Source organism: Hemiscyllium ocellatum, chromosome 4 (genome assembly GCF_020745735.1).
Source record: "Hemiscyllium ocellatum isolate sHemOce1 chromosome 4, sHemOce1.pat.X.cur, whole genome shotgun sequence".
NCBI classification, from domain to species: Eukaryota; Metazoa; Chordata; class Chondrichthyes; order Orectolobiformes; family Hemiscylliidae; genus Hemiscyllium; species Hemiscyllium ocellatum.
Window position 1 is genome coordinate 93,829,200 of NC_083404.1, and position 27,042 is coordinate 93,856,241.

At 40.7% G+C, this 27,042-nt stretch overlaps 1 protein-coding gene across 2 annotated transcripts in view; it reads left to right on the top strand.

Moving 5' to 3' along the window:
* LOC132815447 (RNA-binding Raly-like protein) overlaps positions 1-27,042 on the top strand; it is a 495,989-nt gene that overhangs the window by 331,319 nt on the left and 137,628 nt on the right. For both annotated transcript variants that reach the window (XM_060824394.1, XM_060824395.1), the window contains exon 4: positions 16,171-16,334. In XM_060824394.1, coding sequence (XP_060680377.1) covers positions 16,171-16,334 — 164 coding nt within the window. The remainder of the gene's footprint in view (positions 1-16,170; positions 16,335-27,042) is intronic.

Consider the following 27,042-nt stretch of genomic DNA (forward strand, 5'->3'; position numbering starts at 1 on the left):
CAGTGCCAGGGATTTGAGTTCAATTCTATTGCCAGATGACAGTCTGTGTGGAGTTTGCACATGTTCCAGTTTTCTCCCATACTCTAAAGCTGTGTAGATTAGGTTGCCTGGCTGTGCTAAATAGCCATAGTGTCCAGGGATGTGCAGGTTAGATGGATTAGCCATGGGAAATATGGGGTTACAGGGATCGGGTAGGAGTGTGGGTCTGTGTGGGATGCTCTTTGGAGGGCTGGTGTGGACTCTGATTCTACACTCGTGTTTCTATTAAGGTTTGATATTCCAGCCAAATGCCACATTCGAAATTATTGGCATTTTGTGGTCACCAACTAAGCAACAACATAACAAGAAGATTGAGTACTGGGCTAATGGTCGGATACTTGGTAGTGTGGATGAGCAGAGGGATCTTGGTGTCCATGTATACAGATCTCTGAAAGTTGCCACCCAGGTAAATAGTTCAGTGAAGAAGGCATATGGCGTACTGGCTTTTATTCGTAGAGTTCTGGAGTCCTGAGGTCATGTTGCAGTTGTATAAGACTCTGGTGCGGCCGCATCTGGAGTATTGTGTGCAGTTTTGGTCGCCATACTATAGGAAGGATGTGGAGGCACTGGAACGGGTGCAAAGGAGGTTTACCAGGATGTTGCCTGGTATGGTAGGAAGATTGTATGAGGAAAGGCTGAGGCACTTGGGGCTGTTTTCATTGGAGAAAAGAAGGTTTAGGGGTGACTTGATAGAGGTGTACAAGATGATTAGGGGTTTAGATGGGGTTGACCATGAGAACCTTTTTCCACACATGGAGTCAGATATTACGAGGGGGCATAGCTTTAAATTAAGGGGTGGTAGGTATAGGACTGATGTTAGGGGTAGATTCTTTACTCAGCGAGTCGAGAGTTCATGGAATGCCCTGCCAGTAACAGTGGTGGACTCTCCCTCTTTATGGGCATTTAAATGGGCATTGGATAGGCACATGGAGGATAGTGGGCTAGTGTAGGTTAGGTGGGCTTGGATCGGCGCAACATCGAGGGCCAAAGGGCCTGTACTGCGCTGTATTTTTCTATGTTCTATGTTCTATTACTGCTGCCATTAATGGAAGTGACCAACTAGTACCCTGTGGTATGGATTTCAGCTTGCCTAATGTTAGTTTGAATTTTCAAAGCCACTAGGGGATCTCCGGGTATCCAGTGCCATCAAGTAATTATTCACAGTAAAGACCCCTGCATTAGTGAAACTGTTTTCTCAGCATTCTTCACATCCCAGTTTTAAAACTGCTCATTCTGTATCTATGTTCACTTCACGGTGTTCCCCAATATAGGGAAGTATCCTGACAATATCTACCTCATCAAGTGGCCTCAGAGTCTTATATATTTCAATTGCAACAAGCCTTCATACTTTGTAACTCAAACAGGTAATTTGTTTGGCTGTTCTTGATAAGCCAACCTCCTTCATCCCAACCTAGTGAATTTCTTTTGAACTACCCCCGAGAGATAGAGCAGCAGGGAGAGGTGTACTGAAACTTCCACACTAGTTTCAAGACCCCGCCTACTGCTAGTGAAACTAAAACAACAAAAAAACCTTGTGTGTACGTGTGCACGTGTAGTGAAAATGTTCCCATGTGCTTAAATAAATCTCCTTTTATACACAACAACACCCAGATTCCTTTGTGCTGTATGTTTTTGGGAGTCTCTTCCCATTTAGTTAAAAGGTAAAAACAAGGAGTGCAGATGCTGGAAACCAGAGTCTAGATTAGAGTGGTGCTGGAAAAGCACAGCAGGTCAGGCAGCATCCAAGGAGAAGGAAAATCGATGTTTCGGGCCAAAGCCCTTCATCAGGAATAGAGGCAGGATGCCTGCAGAGTGGAGAGATAAATAAGAGGGGGGTGGGGAGAAAGTAGCATCGAGTACAATAGGTGAATGGGGGTGGGGATGGAGCTGATGTAAATGGTCTGTCTTTTGATTCTTTCCATCAAAGTGCATTCAGTCTCAGTTTCCGACATTGAAGATTGCATCTGTCAATCTTCCACCCACTCACGCAACCTATCTGTAGATTCGTATGTCCTCATCACAACATGCCACTCCCCACCTATCTTTGTATCATCAGCGAATTTGGATAAACTATTCACTCCCTTCTCCAAATTATTAGTATAAATAGTCAATAATACACTTAAGAATAATCTTTGTGACACTGCACTTGTTATGCCTTTCCAACTTCAAATGTGCCCATTAATCCTGACTCTCTCTTCTGTGTGTTTTCCAATCTTCAATCCATGCTATTACATTAATTTGAATAATTTGAACTCTGATCTTGTGCAGTCGCCTTTTATGTGGCACTTTATCAAATGTCTTCTGAAAATCCAAATATACTATTTCTACCAATTATCCTTTATCAACTCTGTTCGTTAAATTCTCAAAGAAATCCAGAAAATGTTACTTATAACTGTGCATATGTGACTTGCCAATTTTATTGGGTAATGATGGTGAACATTTTTGGTTTCTCCATCAATATAGTACAAAATATGGGCGGCACGGTGGTTCAGTGGTTAGCACTGCCACCTCACAGCTCCCAGGGAGCTGGATTCAATTCCCTCCTCAGGCAACTGTCTGTGTGGAGTTTGCACCTTCTCTCAGTGTCTGCGCAGGTTTCATCCGGGTGCTCCAGTTTCCTCCCACAGTCATGAGAAGTGCAGGTCGGGTGAATTGGCCTTGCTAAATTGCTCCTAGTGTTAGGTGCATTATATATATATATATATACATAGAGTGGGGGAATGGGTCTGAGTGGGTTACTCTTCAGAGGATCTTTGTGGACTTGTTGGGCCAAAGGGCCTGTTTCCATACTGCAGAGAATCTAAAAAATGATATGGACCTTTTGGAGTAAGTTTTAAATTTACAGTTGATTTAGTCAAAAATGAAAATTGGACAGTCTCTTTAATGAGCAGTCCACCACACAAAGTTTACTTAGGGGACAGATTTATTCCAATATGTCCATTACATATTTCTATTACATTTTTCTGCCTAAATTCTCCTTGCTTTGCTCTCCTGCTTCAAATGCCTTCACGAATGTAGTTTCGTGGCTGACAACAATTATTTATAATTATTTGAGAATTGCTGAAGAAATTACACATATTGTTGGAAATTTTTGATTTGTCCTCACCAGCCTGAGTCTGCTTGCCAACCTATCAGAATTCTCCTTTCATACAAGATAAATTTTGTTTCACACTCACTCTGGTATTTTTTGCACTTCGCATTGTCCTGATCAGTTAACAAAAGCTTCAACAAAATGTGTCTTTACTCAGCACTATACAAGTTCTGGACAATAACTATTAATACTTACTTATTCACTACTGAGATTGATTTTGATGGTATCCTTGGAAAAAAAAGTGTTTTATGTATTAAAAAAAGTTTGCATTTAATAAATGAGATCCAGAGCAGTAACATTAATTCTTATTTCACTAATTCTGCAACTTCCATCTGCTTGACACTGAACACTAAATCATTTGTTTCTTTCTTGCTATTCTTCTCCTGTCACACAACATCAATTAATTATATCTATTGCAACAAGCTGAACACAATCTCGCTTATGTTATGTTAATCTCTCATTCAGTTTGTGAAAATACTTCTATAAATTGGTTAATTAGGCATGTATGCAAACTATCAGGTTGATCCTTAATGATCAGACTTGTCAAAATATATGCTCTGCATACTTGTTTCAGTCCAAGATTATTTTAAGGTCATATTTTGTCTTTCATGATTAATTCATTGGAGATTTCTGGAACTAAAAGTCTAGTCAGAGTGTTCATTTCGATGCCCTGTGTATTGATGGAGGAAACTGTTAGCATGAGCAATTAAAATCACCATACTCCCAAAGGGTCACCCTCTCATTAGAGAGATGACTGGTAGTGAGTTTAACTTGAAGGTCACCACACTTCAGGAGAGAGATGAGGTTGAGAAGGCAGAATTTTTGTGGTAACCTCAGCCAATGTAGGAATTGAACCCACATCACAAACCAGCTGTCCAGCCAACTGAGCTAACCAAAGGCAATCTGATAATTACAATATCTAATATTCCCCTTTTCCATTTTGATTTACATATTATTTGAGCTATGGGATGTTACTATATTGGACTGATATGTGGATCTTGATATTATAGCTCCCTAATACCTATGTTCCATTTTTTACTTTTCAATAGAATGTGACTGTTGATGTCAGAGTTATTATTAACTTTCTATTATACTTTACTTAACACTCTTCAAGTTAATTCACATACACAATTTTAGGTAATTTACATTTTCCAGATAATCAAGCTACAGGTTAACAATCTGCCTCCCATTTTCATCAATGTTACAGATGTTGTGTTGCTTTTTCTGGCACATGACATTAAAACATGACCACTTTTGAACTGTTATGGACCAGACCAAACCCCCTCAAAATATATGAAGAACATAGCCTCGACCCTAACTTTTTCTTATTTTAAAAGCAAGTGCCAGGCGTTGCACTCTGGGTGCAATTCGACTGGTCAAACTATCAATCTTGAAGCAAAACAGACTTTAATCATATACTATAGTTAAAATAACACAAAAGAAAGAAGAAATTGGAATAACAACTCTAATGGAAATCTGAGAGAATAACATATTATTTAACTACTAAACAGTAATTGTTCCAATATAATAACATCCCATAAACACACCTTTGGCAAAAGCAAATTCAGCAAAATAAATAGTCTGGCATTAGTTCTTTAGTTCAAGAGGAAAAACATCAAAAGAAAACTCTTGAGAGGGAGAGTAGCAGGGAGAAATGTACTGCAGTTTCCAAACCCAGTTTCAGGACTTCAATAACTGCTACTAAAAATTAAACATACTAAATGGCCTGGATCTCTGGGAGCTTGACCCGACCCATTCAGGCTGCTTCTATTGTTCCAACTTTTAAAAAAAATCCAAGGCCTCACAAAATGTTTACTTTTTTAGATTCAAATAAACAGCTCTGCAGCTCTGACTTAAAACCTCCCTTCCAAAAAAAAGGCTAAAATGCACCTCTTAAAGCCATAACTTCATCACAATTGAAATACATTCTAGACTGAAACAAATCATTTATTTTCTCATTTTATTCCTCTCTACTACAGGAAGCTGGATAATAAAGAGAGTTACACCGATTCTGTCACTTTGCATCATATTGAGCTGATCATTTTTAATGAGTAAGTTCGGGGAATCATGTCCCCAGGTGTTTTAACATAGGAAGGTATTATGCAAAATCTGATCCTTTCATGATCTTATCTCACTTTCACACAAACACACTTTCTAACAAAGGGTATGGGATAGTATCCAGTAGTAAAAGGAATGACTGCTTTCTCATTCCCTTTTAATAAGAAACGTGTGAGATCTAAAACCTTGTCCATCTCACAGCTAGATCAGCAGAGATCCGGGATCAAATCTGTACTTCATTGATTTGTGTAATGCAGTATATGGCACCAAAAGGTAGATTTAGGATGAAAATGGAATAGTGTAGGATAGATAGGCTTCAGATTGGTTCCACCGTTCAGCACAACATCAAGGGCCAAAGGAGCTGTACTGCGCTGTAATGTTTTATGTTCTACTTACTAACTAAACAATTCAATGAGTCCAGAAATTGCAGTTCATCACCATTTGGTGGTAACTGTAATGTGCACATGAAAAGTATTGTTTTGCCAATTCCCACAATGAAACTGAAAAATGAATTCTAAAATGGAAGAGTCTTCACTAAAGCATAAATATATAAATAGATGTGATCCAGAATGTTTCGACGTGCAGTAACGCATACAAATTACTTAACCACAGGACCATTTGAAGAAAAGCCTATCATTCGCAAGTGCAATGTAATCTATTGATTTTTAAAATTCATTCATGGGATGGAAATGTTGCTGGCAAGTTCAGCATTTTGTTGTATACCCTGAATTGCTTTTGCAAAGCTGATGTTGAGCATTCTTCTTAAACTGTTGCAGTCCTTGCAAGCACACCCACAGAGCAGTTAGGAAGTGAGATCCAGGATTTAGATTCAGTGACAGTGAAAGAACAATGATGTTATTCCACTTCAGGATCGAAAAGTGTGTGCTGGAAAAGCACAAAAGGTCAGACAAGATCCGAAGGGCAGGAGAGTCGATGTTCAGGCGTAAGCCCTTCGCCGGATGGCCTGTAGCTTGGAGGGCCATTGTACACTCTATGGAATGAATGCTTTCACTGTGTGGGGACTCTATGAAATAAAAGCTGTTTCATTCATGTGACTTGGGCACCTGGATAAGTCAGTTTAGCTAGTGAGATGGTTTCAATGTCCCTCATCAAAAACCATTGTAGGAGATAATTGTAGAGTCATTAGTACCACTTCAGACATGATAATATTCAATAGCAATACCCACTTTGTTCCAAACTGGCTGGCGTAGACATCTGCTGTTCCTTTGTGCTGGTTTGATTAGAAGATATTCACAATGTAAGGCTGTAATATGCCAGGTAAGTGATGAGTTAGCTTTTGTTCATGAAATATTTCTTTAGAGACAACACATGTGGTCAATGGCATTTTAATTCTAACAAGGGTTTTTTCTTAAAAAAAAGAAGCAAATAAAACCGAGAGTGTTAATAAAAACACGTTCTTTTCATACTTAGTGGGTGTGACAGCAACCTTCCAATAAACACATTTTGACTTCACAGATGAACTACCCCTCTATCCACACTACCTGCTATAGATGACTCAACAGTTACATGAAAGAACCCATTATCTGACCAAACTGTAATAAATTGACTAATCTTGGGAAATTAAGCAGAGTTGAGTTGCAGAAAGCCATTGCAAGAAAGAGGAAATTGTACTTGGCGCTATACTGGGGAAACACAGGAAAGATTTACCATTTACCTGAGACTTTGGTGTCGTCCCATTTACATTTGGCCGAAAATGTTCTACTGAGGGAGCTTGGCACTATTGGAGCTGCTGTAGTTGGAATTAGATGTAAAAACATTATTCCTCAGTTGGATATAAAAGATCCTATGTCAACTTTGGAGGAAAAACATTGGTTAAGGTCTCAGGAGGAAAAAGGAGGCATTGCTCAACCTGGTTCTTGGGAATGAGGTGGATTAAGTACAACAGGGGAACATTTGGGTCAGTACTCTTTATATCATAAATTGCAGTAGAAAATTAAATTGGTCAATCCAAATTAAGAATAATCGACTTGCAAAGAGCTGACATTTATTGGGCAAGATTGGAGTGAGTGAAATATACTGAATTCAAACAGCAATCATCCAAAATGAATTATTTGGTCACTGTTGCACTGTTTTTTTGGGACTTTGCTGTGTATACATTGGTTGATCATAACATGGTCATTATTCTGCAATACCTCATCGCTCATAAAGATTCCCTTGTGTCACTTAAAGTAATGTAGAAGTGTAAGTTCTTTCTTGTGTCTGTGGAAGCACAATGAAGACAAGGCATGTTGTGGATTTTATAGAGGCCCCACTCTTTTACAAATTTCAAAATAGAAAGTCTGCCAAACAAGAGTCAACAATTTTATCTCAGCCTTTGCTAAATTGTGGCCATCTGCTATGAATTTCCAACTTAGTTCCATATCTGATGTTTGCCCTATTCCTGATTGCAGTACTTATAGTCGTGATTTGCAAAGTCACACCAAAACTGTGCAGAATACATAACTGCTGTTATAAATCTCAAGAGGAAATAAAGGCACACAATAAGTTTATTTATTCAGGGTTAGCATGAATAATGCAGTTTTTGTTCTCTCTGTTCCTCCTCCAGACTTCTTTATCCAATATAAATCTCACCTGAAATTTGATGAATTGGAACTCTTCAAAGCAGCACCTTTTCTCTGTTTTTGTTTCAAGATAATTTGCTTCAGAGGTCATCCAAGAGTTGTCAAAATATGAATGCAGCTTTAACTAACTAACAAGACAGTTATGGCAGTTTGAAAATATAAAGTTTCCATAGTCTGAATCAGGACATCATGGTGACTTAGTGGTTAGCACTGCTGCCTCACAGCACCGAGGACCCAGGTTGGATTTCAACCTCGGGCGATTGTCTGTGCGAAGTTTGCACATTCTCCCCGCGTCTGCATGGGTTTCTTCTGGGTGCTCCAGTTTCCTTTCATAATCTAAAGATGTGCAGGTTAGCTGAATTGGTCATGCTAAGTTGCCAATAGTGTTCAGGGATGTGTAAGTTAGGTGCATTAGTCAGGAGTAAATATAGGATAATAGGGTAGGGGAATGGGTCTGGGTAGGTTACTCTTCGGAGGGTCAATGTGGACTTGTTGGGCTGAAGGACCTGTTGCCACACTGTAAAGATTCTATGATTCAGATACCTAAGTCATAGAGTTGCTATTTTGCTATTGTCTTCTTAAAGTGTTGTATGACAAGTCATCTTTTTGACTTTCTGGTTAACAGGAGCCTTCTTCACATACCAAGTGGCATATGAAGTTCAAGCATACACTGTGAATGATTTACTTCTAATTTGAATAAATGGGAGATTGAGCTCAATGGTGCTGTATTTAGCACAACTATTATAGCAAGCCGTTCACTCCCCTCTTTTCCTTATTTTCTGGACTTTGCTAATTTCTTCTGAAATCAACAGTTCTTACAGGTGGAACACATCTCCATGAATCTGCAGCCAGCTGATAGTTCCTATGTGTTATGGAGCACATTTCACCTTCAACTGGCTTATCAGAATGACCCCATCTTCCAGTTGCTTGGCACTTTAATAAACCATCTCCCTGCCATGCTTACAGTTCCATCCTGGGCCTACTATAATATTCCCACAAAATTCTAAGCAAACTGGAGGAATAGGACCTTGTTTTCTTTTGGCATTTTATAGCCCCTAGACTCTTCAACACTGAGTTCAACAAATTCACAGTATAATCTCAGTCTTTCATTTTGATTACAGACCTCCCTCTCCTACTCTGCTGACACCTCCTGCTGGCTTTTTTTGACTTTCTTCTCAACATATTGGGCCTATTTTCTCCCTTTCATGCCTATCTTACTTCTCTGCTTCTCTTTTATGATCATTAGCACTCTCTTTGTCTTTTGTTATGGCACGCCGAAGCATTTATTCCATCCGCTTCTCCTCCCCCTCTGTCAACAACATAAAAATAACAATTTTCCAGCCCCAATTAGTGCTGAAAAAAAATCATATCAGACTTGAAATACTAATTCTGTTTCTCTCTGCAAAGATGCTACCAAACCTGCTGAGTTTCTTAAGCACTTTTTGATTTTATTGCAGATTTCTAGCATCCACAGAAATTTGCTTTCATTTCTGTGAGCGGGTCTCCAGCTTTGCCCATATAATGTGAAACGCTCCAGAATTTCATTCCATTGGTTTTGTGGTCACTTTATCAAACACCAAGTTAATGCCCAGTTAGTGAAGATAAAAATGCATTTCAATGAGCATTGGAAAGACTTGCAATGATGGATGGGAGGGAGATAATATTTTGGAAGAAGGTGAGGGGGAGTTGCAGAGAACACTGATTCCCTCATCAATCAATGCTGACACATATCCAGCAAACCTCATGTTCTATCTCATGTATGTTGCCTTACTATACAATAACCTTCATGTTGATTTTATGTCCTTATGAATGTGAATTGAGCATAATATCAAAACAGTTTCCATCACTCTAGTTGAGACTCTGTGATGGCTGTGCTCATTGATAGGGGGAATATGATGTTCCTAAATCGCATGTACAATATTAGTTCAGCAGAATTTCGATTTTCCTGCATGACTCTATTGCATTGGGCTGGTAGGTTTACATCAGAAATGTATTTAAGAAGTGTTCTGCAGACCAGCATAGTTAAGTTTTCAAGGAGCTGAATGTTTCCAGATGAGTCATTATCTCAACATCAGCATCAATTCTGGTTTGGGACCCTGGAAGTGGCCATGTTAGAACATCACGTACAATGTTCCAAGGGGCAGCTGATTATAAGCCTCCTCCAGAAGGCCTGGTGCAATGGAGGACAGCAGACAGAACAGGGAAGCTGGAGCGTACATCACAAATCTGCTACCTTGATTGGCCAACAGCTCAATCACAGGAGATGCATTAAGTAACTTTAAAGTTTGACAAGGCAGCCCTACATATGGACTGCAGCATATGCAAAGTCACGGAGTAACCCATGACCTAGGTGACCTTATGCAAGCAGTGTAACCGGCTGCAGAAACTTGAGCTCTGGGTTTGAGTGGTGACTGGAGTCACTGTGATACATCCATGAAGCTGAGTTACTTGGATAGCATGTCTAATGTGGCTGATACAACACAAGTAGAAACATGCTGGCAGAGAGTGAATGGATGACTGCCAGGCATTCCAGCAGAAGTAATGTAGCATTCCGCTGTGATGACTTCACCCACGAACCAAATGTTCATTTTGGGCACTGGTGAAGGTGTGGTTCCTCAAAGAAGTACAGCCAGAGCCAAGTCTGTGCACCCTGGATTGCTCAGCTGCTCAGAACTGGAGGAAGAAGGGTAGAAGAGCAGTAGTGATAGGGGATTCATTAGTTCAGGAAACTGAGAGGCGTTGCCGTGGAACTAGACATGAATCCACTTCGTATGTTGCCTCTGCAGTGCTGGGGTCAACAGTGTCACAGAACAGCTGTAGGACAGTCATCTGGAGAAGGTGAATGTCCAAAGGTTGCAGCCCACATTGATACCAATGCGAAAGGTAGGAAGAGGGGTGAGGTCTTGAAAACAGATTTTAGGGAGCTAGGACAGAGATTGAAAAAAGGACTTAATAAGCAGGAATCTCGGGATTACTATCAGTGTGCAGAGAAATAAGCAATTGAGCGTTTTGGAGAACTGGGGTAGGCGGGCGGGCATCTGTATTCTGATGTGCTGAACAGATTCAAGAGCAGGTGGGGTTTTCATAAGGTGATCAGGTTACATCTTAACAGAACCAAAATTAACTTTATCAAATGGAGATTTGTTGCTGTTTTGGGGAGGGATTAAACTAAATTGGCATGGAATCAAGACTCTGAGGTAACAAAACTGGGATAAGCTGAAGTAGAAGAGAAATAAGCAAACTTATAGGACAGGCAAAGTGAAGGCAAGCATTAAGTAGGATCAGAATGTGGAATAATGTTAAAAATACAAAGTTAAGGGTTCTCTATCTGTTTTCACAAACATTCAAAACCGATGACTTAAAGACACAAATGGGGGTGATTGGATATGATGTATTTACCATTATAGATACGTGGTTAGACATAATTAAAATTGGGGATTGAATATCCAAGGATATTTGTTATTTAGGAAGGATAGGCAGAAAGGAAAAGGATTTTGAATAGCATTCCTATTAAGGAATGTGATTAGTCCATTAACAAAAGTGGATCTTATTTTGAAGGTTTAAAATGCAGGACCTGTTGGAAAATTGGTGATAAGTGCAGTGAGACCCATCCAGACATTGAGAGCATCTGATGACATCCTCCACTTTACACAAGCAGCATGACAAGATTCTCACCAAGCAGCAGCACGATGCCAGATGGGCAGGGATTAACACTTGTTATAAACCTTGTTAATCTCACAATACGCCTCAGCAGTACTCAGCCTCCCATCTTACCAAACAACACAACAACCGAATAGGTTCAGCTCACCATTCGTTCCAAACGATCTTCATGTTGGAAACTGAGTACTAGAGTCTCAGGGTACACTCCATGGGCAGCAGTCACATGAATCCCATGTTCACAAACATTGATTTCTGATATGCCCATCCCTGTTCCACTTACAGAAAGTTTCTGCACTTTAATGCTATACTTCAGACTGCACACACAGCTATCATTGAAGATGTTTGTCCAAACCATCTATTTGGGCATGTTATAACACACCTGTAGAACTTGCGTCCAGTCCTCTGGGCCCACATGTAAAATTGGTATATTGTGCCACACCAATCAAAAGGCAACTATTATTGTAATGTTGGACATTTCACTCATAGACACCCAATGGACTGGACTAAGTTGATAATCACCGAACAATAAGTTGTTCTGGGAGCAGTACAGAAATTGGTTGTGAGCCACTGTCTGAGTGTGATAGATAACTATTGAGGTGAGTTTTGGAAGATAGAGCAAGAGAACTCACTGGGCCTCAGAGCAACAAAACCCTTCAAAAAAATTCAATCCAAATTGGATTTTACCAAAAAAAGATTCAGCCCCAGAGAATCAGTTTGGTGGAGGTAAGAAACAGGAAATGTTTGTGGGAGTTGTTTATGGAACCACCAACAATATTGATAATGTTGGGTCTAGTATATAAATCAAGAAATTAGGAACGCGTGTAACCAATGATCCTTCCATCCTGCATTAGCTCCTCCAAAGGCTGCCCGTACCAATCTCTACGCTAAAACATTCATGCTGGTTTAGCCAGCCAGGGCCATACACAGACCGCAGAGGTGGACACAGCAGCTGGAGAAATTAGAGGGAACATAGCATATAACTTGGGTCATGCAGTAATAATGGGAAATAAATAAATACATTGCTTAAACCTAATCAGTACAAATGCAATGGAGGATGAACTCCTTGAGTGTGTAGATAATGGATTTCTGAAGAAGTTCAATAAACAGCCAACTAGGGATTCAGCTATTTTAGATTTAGTATTGTATAGTGAGAAATGGGCTAATTAATAATCTTGCTGTAAAGAGCCTTTTGGAAGTAATTATCACAATACAATATAAATTTATTTTTAATTTGTATGTGATATAGTTCATTCTGAAACAAGTGTCTGACATCTGTTCATAAGAAGCTGTGAAGATATGAGGGTCAAGTTAGATTTGGTTGATTGAGAAAATACACTAAAACATTTGACAGGTTGACAGTCAATGACTAGTTTTATAGATTTCTGTGTGGTCTGCAACAGTTATACATTCCTCTATGGCAAATAAAACCCTAGAGGATAGATTAATCAAACATGACTAATAATAAAGTTAAATGTAGCAACAGATCACAGAATTGACTTGCAAGGATTTCTGACACAAGCTTCCAATTGGGGCTCCTTCAGAAATTCTGAATGTACTTCAATTCTGACAGTTCTTTCAGAGCTCAGAATTTTGAAGGGGGGTGGGGAGGCAAAACATGTGTCCAGGACTCAACTGCCATATTCTGAAATGTTAAAATCCTGACAGCCACTTTGTCTGCTGCTGTCCAATAGTAAGTACATAAGGTAAGTGTGATTTAGGATGCTGGGAGCATAAAGTGCAGATGGGTAGGATTATAGGGTTCTAGGGGGATGCGATTTTTTATGCATTCATGGGATGTGGGTGTCACTGACCAGGCCAGCATTTATTGCCCATTCCCAGTTGCCCAGACGCCCATTCAAAGTAAACCACATTGCTGTGGGTTTAGGGCCATATGTAGGCCAGACAGGTAACGATGTTGGTTTCCTTCCCTAAAGTACACCGTGATCCAGATAGGTTTTTTGACAAATGACAATGAATTCACGGTCATCATTAGACTCATAATTCTGGATTTTAAAAAAAAATGGCATCTAAATTCCACCATCTGCTTTGGCAGGATTTGACCCCCGAGTACATAATTACGTCTCTGGATTAATAGTCTAGCAATAATATGACTAGGCCATCACTTCAGCCAAGTAAGTACAGTGCTAGCTGGGTCTGCATAGGGTACCAGGGAAGGATGCTAGATATGTAAGGGGTAAATTGCCAGGTAAGTTAGGTATCTGCTGGGTAGAATGCCAGCTGGATAGAGGTTAAGGTTTGCAGGGATATGATACCAGAATAGAGTGCCATCTGGATAGGATTTAGGGTAAGAGATGTTTAGGATAACAAGTTGGAAGGAGGTTGTCTGTCAAGCTGTAAGGTTGCCGGGTAAGTAATGTGAGAGACAACAAAACTGCAGATGCTGGAAAACAAAGTAGACAAGCTGGATGCGGGAAGAACACAGTAAGCCAGGCAGCATCAGGAGATGGTAGAAGTAATGTTCTGGGTATAACCCTTCTTCAAGAATTGAGGTGGGGGTAGGGGGAGCTACAGATAAAGAGGAGGGAAGGGTTATTGGTAGGGAGATGGTGGAATAGTAAGGTATGATAGGTGAATACAGGTAGTGGGTACGACCTGGTAGGTCGATAGGAGAAATTAATCAAGTTGGTAGCTGGAAGTTTCAGTCGGAGGGATGGAAGGGAGGAGGAGGGGCTGGAAAGGAAGTTGGGGGATAGGTGAGAAGATTATTTAAAATTTAAAAACTTAATATTCAGGCTTCCTGACTGTAGGCTGACCAGGCAGAAGATGAGGTGTTGTTCCTCCAATTTGCAGTCTGATTGGACAATGGAAGAGGCCGAGGGTGGACATGTTGGAGAGGGAATGGAAAGGGGAATTGAAATGGACAGTGACCGGGAGATCAGATTTGCAGAGTTTGCAGTAAGTAAGATTGGTTATAGGAAATAGGGTCTGGCAAGAGGTGGGCACAGTGACAAAAGGTAGATTGGGGATGGTCTGGCAGACCAATAAAAATTATAAACCAATTAGCCTCACCTCGGTTGTGGATAAGATCCTGGAATCCATCGTGAAGGATGAGATTTTGGAATACTTGGAAGTGTTTGGTAAAATAGGGCAAAGTCAGCATGGTTTCATCAAGGGGAGGCAATGCCTGACAAATCTGCTCGAATTCTTTGAGTAAGTAATGAGCAGGTTACATCAAGGAGAGCCAGTGGGTGTTATCTACTTAGACTTCAAGAAGGTCTTTGACAAGATGCCACACAGGAGGATACTGAGTAAGATAAGGGCCCATGGTGTTAGAGGTAAGGTGCTACCATGGATAAAAGCTTGGCTGTCTGGGAGAAAGCAGAGAGTGGGGATAAAAGGGTCCTTCTCAGGATGGCAGCTGGTGACAAATGGTGTTCTGCAGGGCTGTGTTGGGACCATAACTTTTCACTTTATACATTAACAATTTAGATGAAGGAACTGAGAGCATTCAGGCTACGTTTGTAGATGATACAAAGGTAGGTAGAAGGACAGGTAGCATTTAAGAGGCGGGAAGGCTGCAGAAGGATTTGGACAGGTCAGGAGAGTGGACAAAGAAATGGCAGATGGAGTACAATGTGGGAAAGTGTGAGGTAGGAAGAATACAAGCATGGACTATTTTCTGATTGGGGAGAAAATTCAGAAGTCTGAAGTGCAAAGAGACTTGGAAGTTCTAGTCCAGGGATCTTTCATGGTAAACTTGCAGGTTGAGTCAGTAGTTAGGAAGGCAAATGCAATGATGGCATTTACTTTGAGAGAACTCGAATATAAAAGCAGGAATGTATTTCTGAGGCTCTATAATGCTCTGCTAAGGCCACATTTGGAATAATGTGTGCAGTTGTGCGCCCCAAATGTCAGGAAGGATGTACTGGCCCTGGAGTGTGTTCAGAGGAAGTTCATGAGAATAATCCCAGGAATGAAAAGCTTAACATATGAGGAACGTTTGAGGACTCTGGGTCTATACTCAATGGTGTTTAAAGGATAAGGGGGATCTAATTGAAACTTACAGAATACTGAGTGGCCTGGCCAGAGTGGATGGTGGGAAGATGTTACATTGGTAGGAAAGACTAGGACCCAAGTGAAGGGAAGACCTTTTAGAACAGAGAAGCTTCTTCATCCAGAGAGTGATAAATCTATGGAATTTACTGCCACAAAATGCTCTGCCAGGTCATTGCGTATATTTAAAATGGAGATAGATAGGTTCTTGATTTTCAAGGGAATCAAGGGTTATGGGGAAAATGAGAATGAAAAAGTTGTCAGCCATGAATGAATCGATGCACTTAATGGCCTAACTTCTGCTCCGATGTCTTATGGTCTTATGGCAGTAGGGTATGGAGGGAGCCAGGTCAGCTATAAGGGGATGAGGGATCAGGTCTGTTATGGGTGGTGGGGGAGGAAGGATGGAGTTGGGGAGCATGGAGGTTGGCAAGGAATAATACAACAGTCACTCAATGACAAACTCCTGACTGGACCACAGCCACAATTAAACCGAGTCTGCAGCTAAAACAGAACAAAAAAGCCACCACCAGATTGTGTCATTTATTAACCAATAATCTCAAGGTCCAGAATATAAAACTGAGAAACTATTAAGCTTTGTGCATGCATTCATTAGATGGCTTGATGTTTTCCAGTGAAGTAATGGTGCTATCTTTGCAAGTTCAATTGAGAAGTGAAACCAAAAATGTACTTTGTATCCTAAGCATAAATGTTATTTTTTTTCAGGATGTTTGATTACCATGGCCGTGTTCCACCACCACCTCGTGCTGTTATACCAATAAAACGTCCACGTGTCACTATACCTGTCACACGCAGAGGAAAAGGTGGTTTCCCCATGAAAGGAGGTCCACGGTCCACAATAACAGGCACAGCTTCCACAGGACCCAAATGTAAGCCTCTGCTTTAAATGACTATGCTTGGCTAATGATAATCTTTGGAAAGTCATCGGCTGTATGTCAGCATATACACTACCTCAGCAATAGATGTCACCTCTGCCTCTTTATGCTTGTAAAATCTTGTCATTGAAAATTATAAGATAATGGAATATTTCTAATAATAGTATTTCGAATTCAACTTGCAATTTTTTGATGTGAGGTAATTTAGGACTGCATGTCAAGCTGGCATTTGTTCAAGTTTTTAATTAACAAAAGGGAATGTTGTTGTACAATAGGCAGCACGGTTAACATATCTGTGTAAAAACATTGCCTCAGGTTAGAGTCCTCTGCAATGTTATGAAATTGTTGCTGTATCAGAATGTTTGATATCTGTTACACTGGAGCCTATATCAAAAACAAGGCATCCCTCAAACATAAGAAAATCACAAAAATTAATGAACGCCACCTCTTATAATGCATCAAGGGAAGACAAGGAAGGTAATTTTAATACCCAAAATGGTAGGATTTGAACTGGGTAAGAAATTAAGCTGTTAAATATCTGAAACATGTACCTAGAATCATAGATTCATTGACTCATACGGCATGGAAACAGACCCTTTGGTCCAAGCAGTCCACAGCAACCATAATCCCAAACTAAACTAGTCTCACCTATTGCATTTGGCCCATATCCCTCCGGACATTTCTTATTCCTGTACTTATCCAAATATCTTATAGATGTTATAACTGTACCTGTATCCATCACTTTCTCTAGAAGTTTATTGCACACAGTGTAAAAAGAAATTGCCCCCATGTCTTTTTAAAATCTTTGTACTCTCACCTTAAAAATATGCACACCAATCTTGAGATCCCTCACCATAGGGAAAATACACCTGCCATTCACCTTATGATTTTATAAACTCTATATGGTCACTCCTACATTCCAGTGAAAAAGAAAGCCCAACCTATCCAGCCTCTCCTTTATAATTCAAACCCTCCATTTCCACCAGTATCCTGCTAAACCATTTCCAGCTCAAGAATATCCTTCCCATAACAGTGACCAGAACTGAACACAATAATCCAGAAGAGGCCTCATTAATATTCTGTACAACCTCAACATGACATCCACACTTCTATATTTATAGGTCTGAGCAATGAAGCAAATGTGCTAAACACTTTCCTAACCACCCTATCTATCAATGTTGTAAATTTCAATGAATTATGTACCTGAACCCCTAGTCTCTCTGTTCTACAACATTACACATAGGAGAAAGTGAGGACTGGATGCTGGAGATCAGAGCTGAAAATATGTTGCTGGAAAAGCACAGCAGGTCAGGCAGCATCCAAGGAGTAGGAGAATCGACATTTCGGGCATGAGCCCTTCTTCAGGAATGCATTCCTGAAGAAGGGCTCAGGCCCGATACGTCGATTCTCCTGCTCCTTGGATGCTGCCTGACCTGCTGCGCTTTTCCAGCAACACATTTTCAACATTACACATAGCCCTACTTTTAACCGTATAAGTCCTGCTCTTATTTGTTTTACCAAAACGCAGTACCTTGCATTTATCCTTATTAAACTCCATCTGCCACTTCCTAGCCCATTGACCAATGATCGAGATCTCTTGGTAATTTTAGAGAATGTGCTTCACGCTCTACTGTTAGCACCAGTTTTGGTCAGTCCACTCCAAATCAGAATACCCTCCCAAGAGTTGAACTGGTTCTTAAAACCTTTCAAGGAATCTGCGTATTCCCTATTTAATAGTGTTTCTATATTTAACCTAAGTCATTTGGATCTCAAGAAACATAAAAGAAGATGGAAAAGTGTACATTTGGAAACTGCCTTTATGGCACTGCTTGTGGGCTGGGAGAAGCAGGAGAATATTCTGCAAGTCTAACAAACTAATCCGTATTCTCCCCATTATCTGCACAATTTACCCACCAATCCTATCTGCAAGGTCACGGATTGGCTCCCAACCTCTGCTTTTCATCCAACTTTATCCTGACTTCCATATCTATTCCTTCAATTTCATCCAAATTTCCCTATTTCTACTTTACCTTTTTCCTGAATCCCCATCTTTCCCTTCAATTCTTTTCTCCAACTCCCATTTCATTTTATCATGAAATCCCCATCCCTTGTTCCTGTTCAAAAAAACAAATATGTCCACCGTGTGTTAGAACTCCATTTGGGGAAACCTAGCCACAACTAAGCTGAGAAATTAGGGCTATGGTTTTAACTTTTAACTCCCTAATTAATGACAAAACTTATACAGAAATCTTTATTCCAAAATGGAAGCTTCTTTTCTAAGAAAAGAAAGCTTGCAAAAGCACTTTGCCTGCACAGTTATAAATGTATTGTTTCAAGTGAAAGGGAGAGACAGTACTTTTTCAGTCATGAGAGTGGTGCTAGAAAAGGACAGCAGGTCAGGCAGCGTCTGAGGAGCAGCATAATCGACGTTTCAGCAAGAGCCGTTCACCAGGGAATGAATCAGTAAGTTTTCGGCTATTCATGCCAGATTTGGTGATTAATAACCAAGTATATTTCAGTCTATGATCAGAGAGGAGGCTGCTGTTTTGAGGAATGATGGAATGCTAAATTGTCTGGCAGGTATTTTAATGATAATGCAGCATTAATTACTACTTCACCACAGATGTGCAAATCAATCAACATTTCATTTCAAACAGGAAGTGGTGGAACACTAACATATAGCTAGGATGAGATTTTAAACTCTATTTTAATGTAAGTGAAGAAACAAAAGGTAAACAAAACCTCGGAGTTAAGCTGGAATTCTTGTAGGCATATGAAATCTGTTATTGATGCTTATGACTTTTGAAATGGTAACAGGATACTCTAACTTTATTTTCTATCCAGATTCCAGTATAAAAGCACTTTTATTTTCCTTTTTTTGAACATTGTCCCCTTCTGCTTCAGTGCACAGGTGCAAAAAGGGGATTGTATTGGGAAGGAGATCATTCCTAGGCATCAACAGCAGTGTTTCATTATTGGCAATCAAGCAGGCAGAGAATGTTTGGTAAATGGAAATTGCTAGTTACAGACACTTCCTTTATAACAGAGGGTAATGAGATGCATCAATTACTGTTATTGGTGTGCAAAAGTCTTCATAATAGCTTTAATTTACAAAATTGATGTCAGCCTTTGCCTCAAGTGTACAATCAGTTCACAGGGAATCTTAAACATAAAACTTAATTGAAATTCATGAATCTCCCCAAGAACCATTTGAAAGAATTTTAATAAGGTACATTCTCTATAAATAGAACAGTTAGAAATCAAGAAGCAATCTCTTCAGTTGAAGAGTGAAGTCTGACGCGAGCAGGTTTATCAGAATCAGTTTATTTCAATGTTGTTGAGCTGCATCCATTTCATTGCACTGATGCTGATAGATAATGGTTGTTTTGCCTGCTGGTCCTTTAACATAGAAACCAAGAGCAGGATTGGACTATTCAGACCTTTCAGCTCACTCTGCCATTATCAACATGATCACAGCTGATTCTCTATCTCAAAGTCATATCCTCGCTTTCTCCCCATGCCCCTTTATGCCTTTAAAATCTAAAAATGTATCTCTTTCTCAAATATATTCAGTGACTTCGCCTCCAAGGTCTTCTGTGGTTGAATTTGACAGGTTCACTACTCTTTCAGTGAAGACATTTTTCCTCATCTTAGTCCTAAGTGGCCTACCCCACATCCTGAGACTGTGTCCCTTGGTTCTAGATTCCCCAACCAAAGAAAACATCCTCCCTGTATCTAATCTTCCCAACCCTGTTAGAGATTTATATCTTTCAGTCACATTCCCCTCTCATCCACTTTAGTGTCTAAAAAAGCCAAAAATATGTGGTCATTTATTCCACTGTGACCCATGTTGCAGAAGTTCTGTGTTCACTGTCTTTCCTGATGCAGGACTAATTCCAAGTTGCTCAGTGGATTTTGTAACCTGTATTTTTACTCAGGGTGTCTAGTAGGGACATTAATTCCCTAACCCAAGAAATTCACTTGCAGAAAATGGAAAGAAAAGAGAATATTTGAGCAAGAATTTTACATCTGTTTTCACTGTACAAGAATTGGAAAGCCTCCCAAAGTTAATTAGAAATTATGACGTGACTGAGAGGGAGTGAATCTATCACCATGGAAAATGTGCTCAGTTAACTGTTCGACCCAAAGTCTGGCAAAGCCCCAGACCAGGTGGCCTGCATCCTAGGATCTTAAAAGTAGAACGTAGAATAGTACAGCATAGCACAGGCCTTTCGGCCCTCGGTCTTGTGCTGACCTTTTATCCAAATCCAAGATCAAACTAACCTTGTGATAGCTATTTTTGCCCTAGGATAAAGTCTCTGGCTATCTACTCTATCTATATCTCTCATCATCTTGTACACCTTTATCAAGTCACCTCTCATCCTTCATCCCTCCAATGAGAAAAGCTCTAGCTCCCTCAACCTTTCTTCATAAGACATGCCCTCTCGTCCAAGCAGCTTCCTGGTAAATCTCCTCTGCACCCTGTCTAAAGCTTCTACATCCTTCCTATAATGAGGTGACCAGAACTGAACACAGTATTCCAAGTGTGATCGAACCAGTGCTTTATGGAGCTGCAGCATAACCTCACGGCTCTTAACCTCAATCCCCTGGTAATGAAAGCCAACACACCAGACATCTTCTTAACAACCCTATCAACTTAGGTGGCAACTTTGAGGGATCTATGGACGTAGACCCCAAGATCGCTCTGTTCCTCCACACTGCCAAGAACCTTGTCTTTATCCCCTGTAATCTGCATTCAAATTTGACCTTCCAAATTGAATCACTTCACACTTTTTCAGGTTGAATTCCATCTGCCAATTCTCAGCCCAGTTCTGCATCCTGTCAATGTCCTGTTGCAAGTTACAAAGCCCTCCACATTATCCACAACTCCACCAACCCTGGTGTCATCAGCAAACTTACCAACCCATCCTTCCACTTCCTCATCCAAGTAATTTATAAAAATCAGAAACAGCAGAGGTCCCAGGACAGATCCCTGCGGAAGACCACTGGTCACTTAGCACCAGGCTGAATACTTTCCATCTACTATCACCCTCTGTCTTATATTGGCTAGCCAATTCTGCATACAGACAGCCAGATTTCTCTGTATCCCATGCCTCCTTACTTTCTGAATGAGCCTACCATGGGGAACCTTATCAAATGCCTTGCCAAAATCCACATACACCACATCCACTGCTCTATCTTAATCAATGTGTTTTGTCACATCCTCAAAGAATTCAATAAGGCTTGTGAGGCATGACCTGCCCCTCACAAAACCATGCTGACTACCTCAAATCAAGCTATGCTTTTCCAAATAATCATAAATCCTATCTCTCAGAATCTCTCAATAATTTCCACACCACCGACGTAAGATCGATTGGTCTATAATTCCCAGGGTTACCCTATTCCCTTTCTTGAACAAAGGAATAACACTTGCCACCCTCCAATCATCTGTAACTACTCCAGTGGACAGTGAGGGTGCAAAGGTCATCGCTAAAGATGCAGCAATCTCTTACCTCACTTCCTGTAGAAACATTGAGTATATCACGTCTGGCTCAAGGGACCTGTCTAGACTCATGTTTTTCAAAATTTACAGCACATCCTCCTCCTTCACATCAACCTGTTCGAGTGTATCAGTCTGCTTCATGCTGTTCTCACAAATGAGAAGGTCCCTCTCACTAGTGAATACTGAAGCAAAGTATTAATTAAGGACTTCCCCTATCTCTTCCAATTCAAGGCACAATTTCCCTCCGCTATCCCTGGTCAACCCAACTTTCACACTGGCCATCCTCTTGTTCCTTACATAAGTCTAGTATGCTTTAGGGTCTTCCTTAATCCTATCAGCTAAAGCTTTTTCATGCTCCCTTCCAGCTCTTCTAAGTCCATTCTTCAGTTCCTTCTTCGCTACCTTGTCAGCCTCTAGATCCCTGTCTGATCCTTGCTTTCTCAACCTGAAGTACCCTCTTAACTAGATGTTCCACATCTCTTAGGTGAAAATGAGGACTGCAGATGCTGGAGATCAGAGTCTAGATTAAAGTGGTGCTAGTAAAGCACAGCAGGTCAGGCATTATCCGAAGAGCAGGAAAATCGACATTTCGGGCAAACGCCCTTCATCAGGAATGAGGCAGGGAGCCTCCGGGGTGGAGAGATAAATGGGAGGGGGTGAGACTGGAGAGAAGGTAGCTAAGAGTGCAATAGGTGGATAGAGATGGGGATGAAGGTAATAAGTCAGAGAGGAGGGTGGAGCGTATAGGTGGGAAGGAAGACTGGAAGGTAGGACAGGTCCTGAGGATGGTGCTGAGCTGGCAGGGTGGAACTGGGTTAAGGTGGGGTGAGTGGAAATGAGGAAACTGGTGAAGTCCACATTAATGGCCTGGGGTTGAAGTGTTCCAAGGCAGAAGCTGAGGCATTCTTCCTTCAGGTGTCGGGTGGTGAGGGAGTGGCAGTGGAGGAGGCCGAAGACCTGCATGTTCTTGGCAGAATTGGTTGGGGGGAGGTGTTGAAATGTTCAGCCATGGGACAGTGGGGTTGATTGATGCAGGTTCCACATCTCTTGTCATCCAAGGTTCTTCACTCTACCATCCCTTCCTTCCCTCAGTAGGCCAAACCTTTCCAGCACTCTGAGCAAGTGCTCCTTAAACAACCTCCACCTTTCTGTCAGATAGTCATAGAGTCAGAGAGGTGTACAGCATGGAAACCTTTACATGCCGACCGGATATTGCAACGCAATCTAGTCCCACCTGCCAGCACCCGGCCCATATCCCTCCAAGTTATTCCTATTCATATACCCATCCAAATGCCTTTAAGTGCTGCAATTGTTCCAGTCTCCACCACATCCTCTGGCAGCACATTCCATACACGTACCATCCTCTTCGTGAAAAGGTTGCCCCTTGGGTCTCTTTTATATCTTTCCCCTCTCACCTTAAACCTATGTCCTCCAGTTCTGGACTCCCCGACCCCAGGGAAAAGACTTTGTCTATTTATCCTATCAATGCCCCTATAATTTTGTAAACCTCTATAAGGTCACCCCTCAGCCTTCAACGCTGCAGGAAAACAGCCCCAGTCTGTTCAGCCTCTCACTATATCTCAAATCCTCCAAGCCTGGCAACATCCTTGTAAATCTTTTCTGAACCCTTTCAAGTTTCACAACATCTTTCCGATAGGAAGGAGACCAGAATTGCACGCAATATTCCAACAATGGCCTAACCAATGTCCTGTACAGCCGCAACATGACCTCCCAACTCATGTACTCAATACGCTGACCAATAAAGAAAAGCATACCAAACACCTTCTTCACTATCCTATCTACCTGCAACTTACTTTCAATGAGCTATGAAACTGCACTCCAAGGTCTCTTTGTTCAGCAATACTCCCTATGACCTTACCATTCAGTGTATAAGTTCTGCTAAGATTTGCTTTCCCAAAATGCAGCATCTTGCATTTATCAGAATTAAACTCCATCTGCCACTTCTCAGCCCATTGACCCATCCGGTCCAGATCCTGTTGTAATCTGAGGTAACCCTCTTCGCTGTCCACTACACCTCCAATTTTGGTGTCATCTACAAACTTACCAACTATATCTCTTATGCTCATATCCAAATTACTTATGTAAATGACAAAAAGTAGAGGACCCAGCACCGATCCTTGTGGCACTCCACTGGTCACAGGCTTCCAATCTGAAAAACAACCCTCCACCACCGCCCTCTGTCTTCTACCTTTGAGCCAGTTCTGTATCCAAATGGCTACTTCTCCCTGTATTCCATAAGATCTAACCTTGCTAATCAGTCTCCCATGGGAAACCTTGTCGAACACCTTACTGAAGTCCATATAGGTCACATCTACTGCTCTGCCCTCATCAATCTTCTTTGTTACTTCTTCAAAAAACTCAATCAAGTTTGTGAGACATGAGTTCTCACGCACAAAGCCATGTTGACTATCCCTAATCAGACCTTGCCTTTCCAAATACATGTACATACTGTCCGTCAAGACTCTGTCCAACAACTTGCCCACCACTGAGGTCAGGCTCCCCGGTCTATAGCTCCCTGGCTTGTCTTTACTGCCCTTCTTAAACAGTGGCACCATGTTTGCCAACCTCCAGTCTTCTGGCACCTCACCTGTGACTATTGATGATACAAATATCTCAGCAAGAGGCCCAGCAATCACTTCTCTAGCTTCCCACAGAGTTCTCAGGTACACCTGATCAAGTCCTAGGGATTTATCCACCTTTAACCTTTTCAAGACATCTAGCACTTCCTCTTCTGTAATCTGGACATTTTGTAAGATGTCACCATCTATTTCCCTACCGTGTATATCTTCCATATCCTTTTCCACAGTAAATACTGATGCAAAATATTCATTTAGTATCTCACCCATTTTCTGTGGCTCCACACAAAGGCCGCCTTGCTGATCTTGAGAGGCCCTAGCCTCCATCCCCACTGCTCTAAACTGCCAAAAGCGATTTAAATAAAAGACATTACCTTCCCAACCCCCCTGTTTTTGGTTAGAGGAGGAGGACAGGTGGGAGACACGACACACATAGTGTTTCAGATTTAGCCACTGCCCGAATATGTTAGTTAACTTACCCAGCAGTCCGGGTCTCCCCTTCCGCTCCTGTTCAGCATTCGGTCTGCTGATTCGCAAGATAAGTATTTAATATTCTAATTTATCTTCCCGACAGTTTCAGAGATAGTAGATAAATTCACCATATTCTTCCAAATTTCCTTCAGTGCTGGAAAGGCCCACTCATATTTGAAAATAGCATAAATAAGACCTTTATTCAAAACAAAGGAGGGAAACGGAAAACAGATTCATAGGAGCAAAAGTAATTCAGTTTGTCAAGCATGCTTCATGAGTTCATGGCTGATCATTTACCTCAAATGTTGCTTTCCTTCACTATTTCCATTTCCCTTAATATCATTAGCATCCATAAATCTATTGATTTCTGTCATAAACATGCTCAAAAATTGAGTTTCCACAGCTTTCTGGTGTAGAAAATTCTAAAGATTCCTAAACACTGAGTGAAGAAATTCCTTTTCTTAGCCTTACATGGCCCACTTCTTATTCTGAGATAATGTTCCCCTGGTTTGAGACCACCAGCCAGGAGACATATTCTATCTACATCTATCCTAGCATGCCCAATAAAAATGTAATAAGATTCAATTAAATAACCTCTCATTCTTTAAAATTCTAGAGAACACAGGCCAAGTTTCTTGAACTACTGCCCATCCAGAATGATTATATAGTTTGGGGAATTTGGAGGCAACGTGTGATTAGAACTGCTCAATGTTATTTTTCTCCATTTTAAAAGTTTAAAATTCATTAGTCTAGTGAAAAGGTTAACAAGACAGCTGCCTGAGGGATAGCCATCAGTCAATCACCTGAAGCCTGACTTAAACCTGAATCATCTCAGATCACGTCAGCTCTATTTAAGAAAGGGTCTGTTGAAAGGGCACAATCAGTAAGCTTTGTACAGACTGGAAGGAGAGAGTATATCTGGTGTGAGACACAGCCTGAATGAATATCTCGTTCAAGGAATTTGAAGGGAGCATGGAAGTCTATGCAGATGCTTCTGCTTGCTTTTTACTTGGCTCATAAGTTGTGAGCTTTTTTTTAAACAAGATAAGTTGAAGCCCCGCTAAGGGTCCTAGCATAAAAGAGTGACACCACAGATGAACTGTAAGTCTGTTGCTGGGTGATAGCTATTAATTTGACTATCTAAGATAGGAAAGTTCCAGGTTGAAGGTAAACATGGGAAATATTCACATGTTACAACCTAAAAGACTAAATTTTTTTTAAAAATCAAATTAGGAAGTAAGTAATTAAAATAAATATGCTTGGCCAGGCTTTCTGGTTTGCAGTGACCACATCTGTAGCAAGTGTTGATTGCTTGAGGAACTCCGGCTTAGAGTTGATTACCTGGTATCTGAGCTCCGAACACCTTAATATATAAGGGAGGGAGGAGAGTTATCGGGATGCTGCAGTCACACACCTTGGGCTAACTACCTCCAAATTGGGTCATGGACAGCAGGGTGAGTACAAACGACACAGGTAGAGGGATATAGGAGGTAGTGCTGAAGGAACCTCAGCCCTTAACACACATCCAAGGATAAATAAAAATAAATCTGTATAATGAATACGGTGCCCGCACCACCACCATAGAACTAGCATAGGCATCAATCTCCTGATGCGCTGTGGAAAAATCTGATTTAAGTGAAAGACCCATTCTGTATTTGTTTAGTTGCTATCCATTTATACTACTTAACACTGTGAAGCATAAACTGTGATAATCCAAGAAATGTAGTTTGAGGTCATAATTATTTCAAAGTTATTTCCATTTGAATTGTTGTGATGGGAATTGGGATGATTTAACCTGGGAATTCCAGCTGCCTTTGGCTATTTCTGATATTTAAAAAAAACATATTCTGATGTTAAAATGAATATGTGCACTAGTGCTGAAGAATACACGTACCAAAATATCAAGATAAATTTTATGAAAGATTAACAATGTAATAATAAAATAACAAGCAATAATTTTTTTTGCATCAGCTATCACTTCTCCCAAATTTCTCACTTCTTCAAACCTTTCATTGCCTTATGAAGGAGAGTTTATCTTTGACTCATTTTTTTAAAAATAAATATTCCACATTGCTGTTTCTCAAGACTCCAAATTGGGTCAGGGACAGCAGGATGAGTACAAACGACACAG